Source organism: Rhagoletis pomonella, unplaced genomic scaffold (assembly GCF_013731165.1).
Source record: "Rhagoletis pomonella isolate Grant_MI unplaced genomic scaffold, Rhpom_1.0 Rhpom_scaffold_00005, whole genome shotgun sequence".
Classification (NCBI taxonomy): Eukaryota; Metazoa; Arthropoda; class Insecta; order Diptera; family Tephritidae; genus Rhagoletis; species Rhagoletis pomonella.
The window spans coordinates 76,005,591-76,024,127 of record NW_023458559.1 but is presented as its reverse complement, the minus strand read 5'-3'; the positions used below and the strand labels follow the sequence as shown (position 1 = coordinate 76,024,127).

At 35.5% G+C, this 18,537-nt stretch overlaps 1 protein-coding gene across 2 annotated transcripts; it reads left to right on the top strand.

Moving 5' to 3' along the window:
* The first annotated feature begins 1,100 nt into the window (after positions 1-1,100).
* LOC118739605 (mitochondrial uncoupling protein Bmcp-like) lies at positions 1,101-5,419 on the top strand. 2 transcript variants are annotated; one of them, XM_036471034.1, is made up of 6 exons: positions 1,101-1,523; positions 1,957-2,104; positions 3,765-4,184; positions 4,251-4,311; positions 4,394-4,469; positions 4,577-4,686. In XM_036471034.1, the coding sequence occupies exons 1-6, from the start codon at positions 1,352-1,354 to the stop codon at positions 4,588-4,590; spliced, it is 891 nt and encodes a 296-aa protein (XP_036326927.1). In that variant the 5' UTR covers positions 1,101-1,351; the 3' UTR covers positions 4,591-4,686. The 2 variants fall into 2 exon arrangements, with proteins under 2 accessions (XP_036326927.1, XP_036326926.1); XM_036471033.1 differs by having other exon boundaries at positions 1,113-1,523; positions 4,394-4,492; positions 4,577-5,419.
* Positions 5,420-18,537: the final 13,118 nt, after the last annotated feature.

Sequence of the window (18,537 nt, the reverse complement as noted above, 5' to 3'; positions counted from 1 at the left end):
AGTTAACCTTTTTTATACTAAATCGCCTGACAACCAACTTGGAATAATTTCTTTTATTTAAAAATCCCACGGTTTCCGTTAGTTGGGTTATATTCCACTTCAAACTGCTCAGCCTGCCTCGGTAGATGCCGTTTTTCCCTCATTTTGCAACGGTTTCCTAGGGGTCTGTTCTCCTCTCCTCTTTTGACCGCTTTACCAAGTTTAACCAGCAGGAACACTTTCCCAGTTTTCCAAATGTCCGCGAAGATGAGAGTGGACAAATTGAGGACCTTGGTGAGGTCTTTTGGTCCGATTTTTTCAGCATCAGCATACATATTCCGTCAAGTCATGGCTTTGGAGGCTTTCGCCTTCTCGATGGCTACCTGAACCTCACCACCGGTGAAAGCAAGAGTCTCACTGGGTGTTGGCAGTTTTTCCTGCCTTCTGGCCACTCGACGTTTGGCTTTGTCGGCTAAAATAGCTCACGCATCGCTCCGGATCCGACAAACCGCGATCACCAAAAGAAATATCAGCTCAATCGTTGCGCTTCGTCGGGTTAGAGAATAACCTTACTGTTGACCAAAGCTTACTCTCACTAGAGGTTAAGTTGTAAATCTTCAAATGCTTCTCCCACTTCTTACGCTTATGGAGATTTACTAGTTGACGAATTTCCGTGTTGAGATCTCTGATGCGGGGTATTCTGGGATCGGCAGACGAACGCTATCACGCTCATCGGCTTGCACAGCCGCTTCAGCTGGAAGGCTCGGACGGGTACCCGATTTGCATCCAGCGGGAATAAAGCGAACTCCAGCAGCAATGACAACTTTGCGGAACTTGTTTGCAGAGCTTCGTTTCATATCCTGCCGCTCTCCTAGAAGCCAAGAAGGTAAATCTATTTACGTTCTTTGGTCCGGGTAAAATCTTGCAATTCCATTCTCTACACAGCTCTCCAAAAAATCGCTCTCATTTGCAGGATTTTGGAGGAATTGGGAGTACGGGATCATTTTTCCTGTAACTTCCTGCAAAGAACGTAAATTTACGTTCTTTGTTATACATTTACGTTCTTTGGTTATACATTTACGTTCTTTGGCTCTCTAAAATATTTCTTAAACCAAATGCAACCCTAAGAAAATGTAGTTCACTGAACATACTCCTCTTCAAATCAGCTGATTGCCGTTTTCGTGAATGAGCGAACGACAATAAAAAAGAAATATATGTGAAAATATTCTAACCTTATCAGATAGATTATTTACAAAGGCGCTCAGTGGTTATTTATAAATGAGCGCTAAGCGAAAATAAAAGCTGTGTAAACATATAGTATGCGCGCATAGAATTAATAATAATTAGAAAATAATACGAACCGACACGTGTGATGCAAGGTGTAGGAACAACGACGACGGAATTTCAACAGCCGGAACCCCATCATCTTCAGCAACAACAGTCACAAACACAGTCACGTCGGAAGCAGCAAGTGCCCATGAATGAGGTAAAGGATTGGCGACCATTCGTTTATGGTGGACTTGCGTCAATCACAGCGGAATTTGGTGAGTGCCAAGACGTACTTCTTGCGTCTAGAAGGCTATAAAATGCAATATGAAGCGTAGTAACAATTATAAACAAAGAAAATAACAAATGTGATTTTCTCCTTATTTATGAGTCCAGCATGACGCAAGAGCGCTATGTTTATTTACATGTACACAACGTATTATTTCCAAGTTATTGTATGTGTAAATACATATGTATGTATGTAGATAAGTGGGTAAACAAGCGCTGTCACACCGTATCGCAGCGTATTTGTAGGTAGCAATTTTGCGCTGCGATAATTGACGTTGTTGCTAGCACAGCGCAACGACACGCTTATCTCGTGCTTATTTTTGCTCCAGTCATGTATGCATATGTCCGTGCTGTTTGTGCGTTTGTACGCTTATTAATACGATTTTATTTATATAATTTTCCTTTTCCCGTTACACCCCACAGGTACTTTTCCGATCGATACAACAAAAACGCGCCTCCAAATTCAAGGTCAAAAAATTGATCAAACATTTTCGCAATTGCGGTATCGTGGAATGACTGACGCATTCATTAAGATATCGCAAGAGGAGGGATTAAAAGCGCTATACTCGGGGTAAGTGCAGTCTTTAACAAGAATACAAACAAACGAATTCAGATTTTAAATATGCATTTATGTGTGTCATTGGTTTAGTTGAAATCAAGTTTTTAATTAAATAATTATACTTTGAATATATAGCGTTATTTAACATGCACACACAAATATGTTTATATGTAGAAAGTCGCAAAATAATCATTTTTATTAAAATCATCGCTTTTCAGTTTTTTTTTTTTTGTTCAGGCTTTGTAACAAAAACAAGACAAACAGCTCTGGCTGTCTGCATGTAAGCACCGAGATTCACGTACTAATATTGTGTGGCTATTTATTATTTTTACTTTCAGCTGTTTTCTGAAATTTTCATTTACAAAATGTTCCCTGTGTTTCAGTTGATACAGCTGCGGGCAAGAGTATATCAGTTGGTATTTGCTTTATGCAGCAATTTTATTTGGTCTTTCAAAATTTACAAGGAGATAATCAAGCATTCTGTCATTAAAGAAACGCAGGCTCTAGAAATAAGGCTTATAAATAGCAAGTCACGGGTTTCATCAATCATAGGAGACTCATTAAAGCTATAAACACGCTTTAAAATTCAATGGAATAAATGTTATGATATGCGGAGATATTCACTATCGAATAATACTGCTGCAGTTTTTTTTTATACACATTCTGTTTTTACCGAAAACCATGAATGAAAAATATGCTGTAGCTATTTTTTTATTTTAATTTTAATTTAAATATGAGTGGCGGCATAATGTTCTTATCTAATCATTTACTTGTCTCTTTTGTTGTTTATGTGTTTCACTACTCGTTATTAAATAATAATTACGATAAGATTTCCTTTCAATTCTGTAAAACAGTAAATTGCCTTTTATTGTTTCGGCCACTGAAATGATCGCCATTAGCTATTATCTCAGCCATAAATCAGCGTCCGCTTCACTAATTGCAGCTAGTCATAATAAAATCTAATTTATAATATAAACAAATAAATCATTGTGATTTTTGTTCATTAGGATTTTCGTGAAATATACAACAAAATGTATGTAGCAAGCGACTAGGGCATGACCGTTTTATAAATAACCATAATACTTACCTTATTGCTACATCGCTTATACTTCTTATACATAAATCATTTAAATACATACTGTTACTCCCAAAATTGAGCGTACGGCTCTTTTTTGTTAATATTCGCAATATTTTACATGCTAAAATTTTTAACCGACTTCCAAAAAAGGAGGAGGTTATCAGTTCGTCGGAATATTTTTGAATTTTTTTTTATTAGTTTTTTTTTGTATGTCACCGCATAACTTTGGACCACGTCAACCGATTTCGATAATTCGTTTTGCATCGGAAAGGTAGTGTCCCATACTAATCTGGTTAAGATCCAATCAGTGGATCATGAGATGTATATATATATATTTTTTATGAGTTGAAGTCGGTTTTTTTTGCTAAAAATTACCTGTGTGTACACAGTATCATTCTTGGATTTAAATGGAGTTTGCTAAAATATAAGCCATATTTTAATACAAAATTAACAAACAATTTTTTTGCATGTAAAACATTGCGAATATTAACAGAAGAGGGCCGTACGCTCAATTTTGGGAGTAACAGTATATACATTTTTCGCTTACAATTACCAAATATCTAGTGAAAACATTTTCTGATATCACTCTCACAGCATTTGGCCAGCTGTACTGCGTCAGGCAACCTATGGCACCATTAAATTCGGCACCTACTACACACTCAAGAAGTATGCTAATAATCATGGTTTGCTAATCGATCGTGAAACGGGCGCTGAACGTGTATGGGCGAATATTTTGTGTGCGGCAACAGCGGGTGCAGTTTCCTCTGCGATTGCCAATCCCACCGATGTGCTGAAAGTACGCATGCAAGTGCACGGGAAAGGAGTGCATAAGCATGGTTTGCTGGGCTCATTTCTAGAAATCTACCGGTATGAGGGTGTGCGCGGCCTATGGTGTGGCGTTGGCCCCACCGCACAACGTGCCGTTATTATTGCCTCAGTCGAGTTGCCTGTTTATGATTTCTGTAAAATGCAGTTGATGAATGCGTTTGGCGATCATGTAGCTAATCACTTCATGTGAGTAAATTATAAGTGAAAAGCAGCTGTGCGGATGTTTATTTTGTATTTTTTCCGTACTTGCAGTTCAAGCTTTATTGCCAGTTTGGGCAGCGCTATTGCCTCGACACCTATAGATGTGATACGGGTATACATTTCGTATTCTTTATTTATTCATATTGTTAGTTGAGCAGCTAAGTAATTTGAAACATGCGTTGTTTTCTTTGCAGACCCGTCTTATGAATCAAAAACACTTAACAATTGTAGATGGTGTAGCGGTGGGGAGAACCCCAAAGCTTTACAAAGGTAGTTTTGATTGTGCGGTGCAAGTGAGTAACCAATTCTGCCACTTAAATGCTAATTTGCGTTGTTTTTAAATTCTTTCATAATTTGTATCTTCTCTTTACCTTCAGACCGTCCGCAATGAAGGTATGCTAGCGCTCTACAAAGGATTTATACCCACATGGGTGCGCATGGGCCCATGGAATATTATATTCTTCATTACCTACGAACAACTGAAGAAACTCTGAATCATTTAATCCCCATCATTAAACAGTACAAGCCGCATTTAAATGAACTAGTTAAAAAGCAAACATCATGCATAGTTAATTTAAAAACATATGAAGCCAAAAAGCATATTTAGCTTGTAAGCTTATAGTAGCAAACTATTTATATTGAAGTGTAGCACACAGATATTAATACAAAGTAGTAGGGAACTTTAAATACATAATTTTAGTAACATACATATGTGTGGATGTGTAAAAGTGCGCTGTGTAGGCAAATGACAACTTTAAAAATATAATATGTAGGACATTAGTTAGTATGACAAAAAAGTGTAATTTGTACTTTGATATGTAGCAAGAAAATTGCTAATACTAGTTAATAGCTCGCGTGGAATAAAATAAAATACTACTGCTGTTGTGCACAATTATTGCCATTTGGCGCAAAACATTGTTAACTATTTGTTAAACTAGTGTTAAGCTGCTACACATTTTCATTTAGTGTTCAGGTGGTTAAAATGTATTATAAATGGCATGCACCTACATACATAAAGAAACATGTACGGTTTGAATTTTAGCAAACAAGTATACTAAAAAGTTTTGGGTCACTCGCATTGTCAAATTCAACTACATACATAAAATGTATTATTTCTTTTACTTGCATTTTCTGATTCTCTTACTCTTAAGCTTTTTATAAAAAACATTAGTTCATCCAATTAATATTTGATAGTTTTTTTTATTAAAAATGCACTGGGAACCTACGTTACAAAAAAATTTTAAGTACGCATTTTTTCGTTTGAAAAACGCATATTTATTTTAACCGGCTACTCTGCTGTTTTAAAAAATGAAAATGCATTTGTGCATTGTGCAAAAACCTTATATTTTATACATATACACTGAAGCAGTTTTTGCCACCGCTATTATATATTGACTATATTTATTTTCTAAGCTGCTGACCGAATTGTTATTTGATTGTACTCTTGTGAACTTAATAAAAAAAAAAACTCTTAAACACACAGAAACACTTCTATGTTCTGCATTCTAAGGTAATTGTTTATCAAAGTACATATCGCACTTTTAATGCAATTCAAAATTTACGTTTGTGGAGATTTCATCATACAATTAATAATCTTGATAAGGAGAATATGTTCAGCCAAACAGGTGACTCAACTTCCCAAAAATGGCGAAGGTATGTGCCTTTCTATCTGTCTTTTGGTACACCAACTGCATGAATTGTTCAAACTTTGATAGCGTTTTCCCACAAAATTGAAATTTTGAAATAATTCTGTATATTAATAAACGTGCGATATGTACATACATACATACATAATTCAATCAGTAAAAGGAAGATTATTCTCCAGCTGAGATTAAGTTTTTCAAGTATAAAAGCGCCGCGTCTTACAGTGAGCAACTCTATCAAACGTTATTACAGTTGTTAATTAGTTAGTAACACAATAAAATTTGCGTTTGTGTGGGAGTTTCGGTCATGCTGGATTTGCTGGGGTACAATTTTGAACAATATAATTTTTTTATTTTCAATTTTAGATGATTTTAAAATGCTGGTAAACTAAAAAAAAAAAAGAAAAATCTTGGCCCACGAATTGAGAGAATGGTTCTTTCTGCCTACTATGTTTTTATCATGAACATTTTGTTTCGCTGGACGCCTAAAAGTTGGCAATTGACTGAAACTGTATTGGACTAAAATAAAGCTAATGGCGGAAGGCATTCATAGTTGCATCTTTTAGGCGCTAGTCCAGGAATAATGAATGAAAATAGAATTGCATACACATTCATTCAAACAGCATTTGTTTGTTTGGAATAATGAATGGAAATAGAATTGCATACACATTATTCAAACAGCATTTGGTTTATAATTTTAATAACTTTATTTTGAGCATTGGACGTTTTATTTTAAGTTATTTATGTATTTCTTGTTAATTCGCACTTACCGTTCTAGGTTCCCGTGGCTGAAATGGTATTACAGATAGCATCCAGCAACAGAAAGCTGACAACGGGAAGTACTGTAAACTTGATTTTCGTGTTGTAGATTGGGCGCCAACAGTCTGATGATTAAAGTATATAACGTGTAATAAAAAATAATAAAATTTTTCACCAAAAAGAGGAAACTTCAACAATGGATAGAAAAAACTGTGATAAACTGGAGTAAAATCTACATTGGTTTTGACTACTACGTATGAATACTAACGTCTGCGCGTTTCCCCAGGAGCAGATTCTCCACCAATCATTCCCCAAAAACACTTTGTTAATACAATGACAACAACTATCGTCTGGGCATAGTTCTGAGGCTCTAAACTGAGTGTTTCTGCGGATGCGGAAATTTCGCGACAACTCTTGTTTTTGAAGCAGTGGCGATTCCACAAGCTCATGAGCCCCGCAAATCATGTTTTACCACTAGTCTTACAATATCCATAAAAAAAATTTACTATGCACAAAATCGTCAAAAAAAAAACTAAACGCGACCCACCGGTTTTAAACCGATGCCCTAGACCTTATTTCTTAGCTTTTTGTGGAGTTGTACTCTAAGGTACCACCCTAACGTCAATAAGTTAAAACACGCCAAAAATCATTAAACTCTTGCTCAGGAAATACATATTTCTGTTGCGCTTGTAGAACTATTAAAAAAAAAAAAAATATTGCCGAATGTAGCTGTCACTGAAAAATGTAAACAAGGAGACCCTTGGGTTCAGCCAACATTTTTTTTTTTTCGAAATTGCCTTGCAAAAATACTTTTGACTCAATTTTCCTACAATCTAATGTGCATATGTACATAGAAAAATACACAAAAATTAATTGAACCCGTTAAATATTTTTGACAAATTTTAGTCGCTTGTTTTTTTATTAAGTCGTTTTGCTTGCATGCATTTTAATGTTTCACTTTTTTTTTGCTTTTTGTTGTTTTTATTTTGCTTTGAAGAAAAATTGTGAAGTCCAAAAAACCCAGCTTAAGAAAACATTAATTACGGTCGTATATTTTTATACGACTAAATTGGTTATACCGCAAGGTAGCTTCGAAAATCCACAAATATTTCATTTTTTATGTAGCGAGAGGGACTGGCGCCCTATTCATTCGATAACTATTAATCAAACAGTGCGAAATGTCACATTTACCTACTAATTGTATGCTAAAATCGCTTAATAAACAAATTAACTATGCAGCGCATGGCGACAGAGAAATGGGAGAATGTGCAAAGTGTTTGATATTTTGGGGAATACCTGAAAGATAAATTTTAAAGTGGACGGATACGTTAATTTACAAAAATATTTATGTTTTATGATATTATTTTACGGACATACATACATACATATACATGCATATTTACTAACTTAGACTTGTACGTGCTAATTTTGTAATTTATCGTTTTATTTATTTGACTTTTATTTTAGCTTATAAATAAATACCTATTTACATACATATTTACTATGTTAATTGTGTTTTGAATTTATTGCTATTTATTCTAAAAGTAAAAAGTGTCAAAAAATTTTTTAAATACAGCTGCGTGACACGAACAGTGCTTCCTTCCTTCAAACGTCCAACACGAGCTGATTTTTATTTCACCCACCATACAGAAGAGCACTCGATATCATTAAGAGTTTCGTGATGCCCAGGAGCACCTAAAAGCTCTCTAAGAAGTGGTCTCTAAGAAATTTGTGGCGTTCTCAGCAACTTCCGTTGGAAAAATGAATTTCACAGTTACGGCCGAAGCCAAAATTCCGTAATCTGATAATCACAGCATCTGCACTCCACCCCATCCATGTCTGTCCATAATGAGAGCATAACATGCTTTGCAAGTTGTTCGCAGCTGTTAGGCGCTACTAATAGAAATTTAATCTATAGCTGGCAAAAACTCGCTTGATTGTGTACCAATATGTAAATCAATGCAAATATGTATGAATTTGTACTGTAAAGAATACTATTTCCAAATATGTAATTATTAAATTAAGCGAAACCCTAAGAGTATTAATCTATTAAATAAGCATTGTATGAAAATAATTATGTATACTAACATTAGCAATTTATTGAATTTGAAACAATAAAATGCATGTGTTTGAAGAACAAATACATATTTACACCAAACAAATAAAATCTTTTTTTTTATGAGCGTCTAAGCCTTTTGTCCACATTGTGTTTTCAGAAAGGTTATTAATGGCTTTTTGGGTTAAAGCGAATTATTTTTGTGCAAAAAAAATGGAACAAAGCCATAATTGACATGTGCCACCAGAAATGCGTTTCGCAGATTTTGCAAAATACAGTAACTGTTGGAATACTCTCTTGTTGAAAATAATTAATTATGTCGACGAATAAAGCATACATTGCCAAAATAAAAGGTTTACCTGATATTCAGGTATAAAATATTTAATCATACAAGTGTCAAATTGTCTAATATAAATTTGTGTTAGAGAGCTGCATCGGTAGGCATTTTGATTAAAAGTGCAGTTCTCCAGAAAATATGATTTTACACACACTAAGAGCGCCGCCCATTGGTTAATTAAAAGGTGAGTGTAGGCTCAGACTAAATTTTAAAGTTTGTTGAATTTTTTTTCTTTTAATATTTTACAAAGTTTGAAATTTGGATTAATATGGTTTTTGTTAAAGAATGAAGTATATTTTTTAGGACAAAAAAAAACTAAAATTAAATAACAAAAAAAATTGTTGTTAAAAAATTGTTAAACTGTATATCTGGAGTTGAGCTCTGTAAGTTCTATAGCTCAGAGCTTGTTTGCCGTACTGACTGAGTGCCGTACTGGTTGAACAACGATCTCTTCGGTTATGCGGAAGATTTGGTGTTTGCGCGCCAGCAATTTGGTTATTCGATCAACTTAATGTTTTTTGTGCTGAAAAGTTGGCAAAATAGTTACTTGAGTGCACGGGTACTTGACTGGATACTACTACATTCAACGAATTTACTGAGAATAAACTAAAAGAGGTTTTATGGTAGCCTTAGTGAAAAGAAAATTTACAAAAAAAAAATAATACCACACAGTACCCGTGAAAAAACATTCTGAAATTTGAGTAGGTAAATTGTTGTACATATTCACATACTGAATGCCTCTGTAATTGCCAATGGAAGTGTAGCGTGTGCACATGAATGTAAATTCTTTAGTATTAACAGTAAGGTGAAGCCAGCAAGCAAAAAAAAAGTTGAATTAAAAATGCACTGAAATTATTTGCAAAAATCAAGTTATTCCTTAAAATGTAAAAAAAAAACGCTTGTAAACGTATAAATTAATTTGCGAAATGCTTGAAATTCCTTCGGTTTTAACTCTAGTATTATTTATTTTTCAGCAACCTCTTTTTGCACAATCATGCATTGCCAGCATTGTTATTGTATTGAAAAGGTATGATTTGCAATAATATGAAATTACCTCACGTATTGGAGCGCATAAACAAATCCAATAAATGCATCAGTTATGTTGTTTGGCTAGTTTCAGTGTCTCAGTTCGTCTATATGGCGACACAATGGCGTCTGATTTAATATACGCTGCCAATTGGTGTCTGATACAGATCTTGACTACTCTGTGATTTGCTGCCAATCCCAACCGACTGTGATGGGTAGCAGCATTGAGGTGCTAAAAATAGGTTAAATGCACTGGCACTGCATACATATGGATGTAAGTATGACTAACACTGAAGTATTGTATCATAGGTACTTACATACATGTACATATGTATGCATAGTATGCTATGCATGACTAGTAGCGCTTTGTGGAAGCTACTCGTAGATGTGAGGGTGTATGTACATATATTTCGGAAGAGAAGTATCCAATTGCAGATAAAAAGTAATTTATATCATTTCTGCGAAGACTGACTATGCCGGTTGAATATTTTTTTAACCATATACTTGAAGTTAATGAATATTTTGATATTATTAATCTGTAAAGCATCAAAGGGAAAATTTCTTCCTCTGGCTACGCAGCTACAATTGAGCGACCACTCATACTCTTGCTTCGACGTTAAGGAACCCATGTGAAACTTTGTATCGTCGCACAAGCAGTGGTGGTAGCCATCATGCGTGAGCCTGACGCGAAAATACCCTTTATAATATCTCCTAACTCTGACAGATTGGGACAAACTTGTAACGATAAAACAAAAGGATTTGAATACCTGAAGTAACACATACTACAATTGTGGAAATCCACCCGTAACTGTGGCAGGACCAACCACAGATTCTGGACGCCCAAACATTCACTTAAGCCTCCAGACTCCAATGTCAATGGCCGTAAGCGCATACTGGAGTAGAGCTGTGAGATATTTATTACCAATTAATTCTTCATTAGAGTCGGAAACGAGCTTACAAATGGGAAGGCGCCTGCAAGAAGCTCGCTAACAACGTTAGCTATCGACCAGGTTCCACTTTCATTAGCGCAGAAGAGAAGGAGAGGGATCTGGTGACTCTTGTGTGGTGGGCAGTACCTCACCGGCCGGTGATATTAATAAGAGGCCCAGGTCTTTTTAGGTGACACGTTTGGTTATCTGCGGTATTTTTAAGGATACATTGGTACTGAAATACACTACTACCTGCCACAATTCCTCCTCCACAAACAATGCTGTTCGTCGCAAGAGTACTGCCACTCCCACCGAAGGTCTTAGTGTGGTTGTTTCTGATGAGGCAATGCCCAATTCCGATCCTGCATCGATTCGTCGAAGGCAGCGACGAATGAAGGCGACTTCAGCAAGACCGACCTCTGGCGCCATGGTATCGTCGTAACGGTAACTCTCCTATTTACACTCTCACCGATGAAGATGGTGTGATCTGCCTCGTTATAGGCCCTTCTCTCTCAGTTGTTTACAGTAAAGTGCAAAGAACACTGAATATGATTACACTTGGTGTAATGAAAACCAAAACTATTTTTGTACTCTTCTATAGAAGGCGAATAATTGCCAGCCCTCTTTCCTCTGCTCTTAAAGTGGACAGTATACAGAGTTTGTCCAAAGTGAAGGGAATGTGGAGTTTGTCATCAATGGGTATATATTTCTATGATCAAACCGATTGTGAGTTATGCATCAGTGGTATGAGGCTGCTATCCTTGATGCTCTGCTAGACGGACCATCATTTCGCCACTTTATAGTCAGTCAGCCTTAAAGCAAATGGCTTCAAAAAATAGCTATTGGTATGATACTGTGTCGGATAAGGTGGAAACTGCTAATGGCAGAGATCTAGAAACCGGTGTCGTTTCAATGCCCCATGATAGTACGCGACCACTATATTTTCTGTGGAGATTCTTTAATGTTGGAGAAGCTTCGTGAGTTTCATGTCATACTCTCTGCACATAACCCTGGACAACACGCAGTCTTACGGATAAGCTAATGCTGTAGAGCACTTTTTAAATAACATGGGTGAAAAACCTTCAGAGTCAGGCTTCGAGCTAGGCTTCAATAATGAAATAGCAAGCAATACATCTTCCTCCGAAACCGAGAATCCTATAATGGGAGATGAAGAAGTTGAGGGGAGAATGGGTGTTGATAAATTATGTTTTTCATAGACCCTCATAGGAAATCCATTAGTTTTGCTTCTCGAATCAACAAATTGCCAAAAAGCGGACGGGTTTGACTTTAAATATTTTTCCACGCCTTCTGTGCCTTCCGGATCATGGACATGTCGAGTTCCCGTTTAATCGATTGGAGGGAAATCGGAACCTCTTCTATCCAGACTGTCGGACTCTTCGTTGCCCGCTACACGGTGTTCCCCGGAACCCAGTACAGATATATTTCACTATTGGAATGTAACAAATTCAGAGTGCTGTGGGATAGTAGCGCCTTTATTGCAGCCTGACTGTCTATATAGAGATTCACCCGCTTGTTATCTGGAGTGCTGTTCCTTCGCCTAGAAAATGCTGCAATAGTTTGGCGGTTTATAAGATTTGTTGAGGCCGAGCTCCGCGCATACGATTGATGCCTCTACGTCTTTCTCCATCTTAGAACCATCTTCGACCTCTATGGTGGCTTCGAAGTTCATCTCAAAGTGCAGATCCGGGATCACATAGTCAGCCCGTCCAAGTAAAGGCGACGCTATAATACTGTAAGCATAATACTCGCACATAAATTGGTCCGATAGATCCGCCGGCAAGAGATGCCACAAGGTATAGAGTGCCGCCGTTGGTGTAGTCCTAAGTGCCCCTGTCACGCCGATCATTGATAGCCTATATACACTTTCTATGTATACTCTTAACAAATGTTTTCTTCTTCAATGCTGTCCACCAAACCAGTAACCCCATGGAACGTCTTGGCCTGACTATCGCCGTGAAGATCCAATGAGAAAGAGGAGACGACAAGCCCCAGGTGCAGCCCAGCATCTTTTTGCATGCATAGAATGCCACTGAAGCCTTTTTCGCCCTCGAGTCGCCACGATAGCTTACTATCGAGGATTATTCCGAGGTACTTTGTATTTTGCTTCACCTGAAGGGTCTCCTCAACCAGCTTAGACTTGGACTAGATCGGAACCTTGTATTTGCTGGCGCAGAGTACCATATCTGTTTTTTTTTTCTGCGTTGATACTGAGCCCCGCTTCGATTGCCCAAAGATGTACTATTACCGTAGTAGACTATGAGCATACTGGTATACCTTATTTACATACATATAATTTATCAGATAAACCAAATACGAATGTGTTGGTGATTAGATTCTCATATTGTTTTAAAATTCTTCACGCATCATAACAAATTTTTATTTATGCCAACAAAAAAAATCTTTATGGCATGTAGCCATTAAGACTTATTATAACCGGTTTTCATTTTATGCTATTTTTCTTCTGTTGAGTATGTATTTAGTATTTAAAAGAATTAAAGTGCGATTAAAGTATTTCAATTGGTTCAGTTTTAAGTTGTCGCATAAATCTGAGAAATATTAGCATTTCATTAAAAATATACTAAATTATTTACTTTGCCACGAAATTAGCCTAAGTACGAATATTTGACACACTAGGACAGATTTTCATAGAAAATAAGAACAAAAATTTATATAAATTATTTATATATTGATTTTTAAGCTCTAGGACGGGGGTTCAAATAAAACATATAAATACATACATATATTCTTCTTCTTTACTGGCGCTCTAACCGCTTCATATTAAATATATTCCATTGATTTATTCTTGTCGTTATTTCGCCTTCAATCTGTAGGAATCCTCATGAAATTATTTATTAAATTCAAACTAAAACCTCCTACAGAATGTGCTGGCCATAGTTTATAAATGTTAAGAGACTTTTCGTCTTTGGTTTTTGGGTATTATCTGCGAATTTGGGACTTTTTCGGACTTGTCTGTGATCTTTCAGTATTGACGAGATTTTTTCGTGCTTTTTTTTTAGAATTTTAGAAATTTTTTGGGTAATTTCGTAATATTTGCCTCGTTTGTCAAGATTTTTTCGCAACTTTTAGGAATTGTGCTTATTTTACTTTTCGGTATTCTCAGCCAATTTTGGGATTTTTTCTGAACTTTCTTTTCTCTTCGTAAAATTAAAAGGGAAAACAATAAATAATTTTCATTATTCCCAAGCCATTACAAAATTTGTTGGTATTTTTCTTGAGCGCTAGGGTCTATTCTCCGAAGTTTTCGGGAACTTTGAGGATATTCGAAATTTGTTGTGTATTAATTTTTTCCTAACTTTAGAATTTTTTTTTTTAATTTTTTGTGATTTTCGGTTATTTTGCACTCACCAAATTTTAGATTTTTTTCGAAACTTTTGTGAAAATTTCACCAATTTGCTCGAAATTTTGCGGGACTTATCGAAATTCTTTCTTAATTTAGTTTTGGATTTCTGAAAAGCTTTGGACTTTTAGTAATATTTTTAGGAAAGCAATAAAGAATTTTCGTTATTCTCGAGCCATTTTTTTGGGAATTTTCGAGAGCGTTACGGACTTTTCGCAAATTTTTCGACAACTTTTAAGACTTTTGAAAACTGTTGTGTATTGGATCTTCAAAGACTCTTCCGAATTTTTCGGCAACTTTTGAAATTTTCGGCATTAGCTATATTTTATTTTTTGGAATCCTCGACACCTTTTGGGCTTTTTTGGAATCTTTCGTGATTTTTCAGTTTTTTAGTCTTACCGGAATTTTAAGAAAATTTTTAAACATTTTATTCCGGGATTTTTCTTATAATAATCGGAGTTTTGATTCTTGCGAGTTTTTTCGAATGGGACATTGAAATTTTGCCTTTGCTTCTTTCGAAAACCCGAGTAACAAAGAGCAAAAATTACCCTTTATTTTCTATTCAAACGAATTAAAAAAATAAAAAAAAATAGTAATCAGCATTTCTCGCTCAGAACAATAACAGTCAAAAGTTATCTGAATTTTTCTGCTGCGCTAAAAAAGCACATGGTTACTCAGATGGCTTATTCTCAAATGTTGCATAGGATTTGTATTGGTTGTAACCTAAACCCATTTATTGATTAAAGTCTATATACATTTTTGCTCTGATATAATTATTTAGTTAGATACATTGCGTACACTTCTGTATTCATTATGAAACATGAATTTGGTCAATGTGGGCGTTGGTCCAAAAATCCTTATGACGTCTCACATCCAATACATTTTGTTTCCACTTGCGCAAAAACTGGCTCAAGATCACGTCATGCCAACTGACATTCATTCGATCAAACCTGATAGCAACATTATTTTTGCATAAAATTGATTAAAGTTCGCATAACAAATAAGTGTTTTGACTACCAAGAAGAAATAATGTCATCATCAGCACTTCCTGGTAAAGGAAATATTTAAGTTTATGCACCGAAATGTAACATTCACTTAAGCGTGGCGATAGAAAGAAGTTTTGGTGAAAGAAAGATTCTTTCAAATGCGCAAATTTATGCAGGAATTTATATTTCGATTGGCAACTAGTTGGCGTCGCACTGACGCGTCATACTAGCCGTCATAAATTTATAACAAATGCTAAAAAATTTATAAACCACATAAATTTCGCTACATTTAATCCCCATTTTTGAGGTGATTTTAAATTAACTAATACATACATATGTATGTATGTATGTATGTACATAAAAAGTCGTAGGATTTAACACACTTAATGACATGTGCTATAGTTTGCCATGTTCGTCGTTGAAAATTTAAGTTTGGAAAAAAAAACTAGATTTTCACCACGCGGCTTTAAACCTGTCTGCTATTGGCAAATGCTGTTAGCGACGAGTGTGTAGGTATGTATGTATGTATGTGAAATAGTGTTTAAATACATTTGAATGACAATAATTGTTCATAACGAAATGATTAAATCAATAAGCGTGAATTTCATTGATGGCTTTAAAATCTTGTTGAAGTGAATTTTTATTTTTTTGTGTATGTACGCCACTATGGCAATTTTCACATAATTTAAAGCAGCACATAATTTGTTGTTAAGTAAATGTTTGTCAAATAAAAAGACAAGATTTATTTAGCTGCCTTAAAAATTCTAGCAAATTATTTCATTAACAAGGCGGCTTTTGTGTTTAAAATCTAAATTTTATGTAAACAAATTTGTCGCTGAAATCACAACAATGTCTGAAGCATGACAATAATGTATCACTGGCGCCAAAATGATATTGAATACTGATTAGTTTGCTGTAATTATGAAATTTATAATAACCCGAAAGGTTAAGCAGCTCATTAACTTTGAAATTTAATCAGCGGTGAGGATGCTCAAAAGCAAAAAGGGCAGTGAATTATAACAACAACAAAAATTAAAATGAGCTGCCCGCTTTTTTATAAACTAAGTGCACGTAAACACATACATGTACATACGTATGTATGTGCATATCGTCCCCTTAATTCACGAAAGCCTTAACCAAAAAATTTTCTATTTTACAGGAGAAGCAAAAAATATTATGAAAAGAATATCAAAACCAGGTAAGGCTTTTAATATATCCTACCAAAATCTCGACTTTATACCAAATTTTCACTCGGCTTTCTTAATGACAAAAACTTCCACAATAATTTACCACAAAACAAATGGCTTGTGGAAACAGATTAATGACTTTTATTTTTAACGTAATGTCACCGGATTTTCAATACTCAAATTTTTGATTGAAATTGTTTATAATTTAAAGCTCAGTGGAAATCCGGCTAATTACTGCTCTCATAATTTATGCGCAAGCTATGCATAAACGCCTTCCACAAAGTGCACAGAAGCACTACCGCGGTTAAAGTTACACATATGTAAATAGTCAGATCTCTTGTGATATCTCCTTGCCAATGTTGCTTAGTTTCACATCTACTTATCAAGACTCGACAAAAAAAAAAAAAACAACATATGCAAGTACACACATCCGGCTTGTGAAAGAATCCCGCATGAAACCCAACGAGTTAACACGCTCGTCCATTTGACCCGATCACATTTCGTTTTACATACGAGTATCTTATTACAGTACCTACATATATTTGTGTACATATGTGTGTATTTAATTTAATCTTCATATTTTACTCACTCAGCAATTAAAGTTCTGTTTTGTAAGTCAACGACCTGCTGGTATTTTATGTTATCTTTCATATTATTTTGTTTCTTAATCCTTCTACCTGTTTGAAAAGAAATCGGATAAATGCCTGAAATGCAAATACATACATACATATGTATGCGTAGTTAATTGATTTTACACTTTCGATTTCAATTCGTCATTTCATCGACTCATCACTTATTTAAATAAAAAAAAAATTGCAAACTGCAATATTAAAATGTTTACTTAGTGAGAATCGAGCACACAGTATTAAGCATTTAGACTGCAAATATGTATAACTCTAGTAACTAATTAACAAGTACCGTAACGAAGTTTATAAGATTGTGAAGTACCGGCCATTGCACATTGATTCCATTGGACTAAAAATTCAAAACGATACACATATTATTATTATTTTGCTATTGTAGTTGTAGCAGCGATTTATGTATGTAGCTCCGCCTGGGTCTACTAATCTATTAATCGTTCTCTTCCAGCTGTTCTTATGGTATGCCTTAAGAAACTAGTCTCTACGCGAGCCTCCCTAAACTGATGTGACATGTCATCCGACCCATGGCGAAAAAAATGTTTCCTCTGTCCAGCTTAAGAAACTCCTGCTATATTTTAAAGCCAAATTCTGGTCACATGAGTTTCGTCATGTTACAGGTGTCTACATGTTTCCATATTTCCTTGAAAGTCTTAGAAAAATAATTCTTACTTATACATAGGCGGCCATTCCTTGTAAGCTCATCGCACCATCTCATCGTTTGGTTTATCTCCATGTGCTGGAGCACAAAGAGTCATATGAGCTGTCAAAGCTAATTGACTATCAAAGAATATGTATGTCAGTAGCATTGTAAGCAATTTTCCTTGTCCGTATGCACTCAGCAGTTTCTTCTATAGCCGCAAGTTCGGCTTGGAAGAAGCGGCAGTGGTTTGAAATAACCTTTTTTTGGTTCTAGTTATTGTAAGTACAGGCCAACTCTGGACAATTTTGAACGCAGCGAAGGTGAACGGAATATTGTCAGTAGGTACATTACTCTCTACTAAAGTTTACTAGTTTACGTTCTTATTCGAAGGTAATAGTTGGCACGCAGTAGACCGTTTTTCTCTGCAGTTGTTAGCTTATTTACCCTCAAAGCTCATAGGTGAAATCTGTTCGTCGATACTCCCGCTGGATCAGCCTGCACGAACCTGAATACCAGCCACCATCACTAGTTAGCGAATTGATGATCACGTTCTTCCGCGATGTCGTAATTGATGTGGGCATATTGTCTTTGAAGGCGCACTCCATATCCAGGAATGCTTTATTCCCTGGAAGAAAATGATATTTTAATATGTGCTACAATTTCATGAACTTACTCTCGGTTTTATTGTAAGCTTGTACGCGACTGCCTCTCTAGTACAGAGTGCTATAAGTTTCTCCATTTTATTTTATTTTTTT

Coding starts and splice junctions, on each gene's coding strand:
- LOC118739605 (XM_036471033.1), top strand. CDS start 1,352: ATGCAAGGTGTAGGAACAACGACGACGGAATTTCAACAGCCGGAACCC. Junction 1,524..1,956: donor GTCAATCACAGCGGAATTTG/GTGAGTGCCAAG, acceptor TACACCCCACAG/GTACTTTTCCGATCGATACA. Junction 2,105..3,764: donor TTAAAAGCGCTATACTCGGG/GTAAGTGCAGTC, acceptor TCACTCTCACAG/CATTTGGCCAGCTGTACTGC.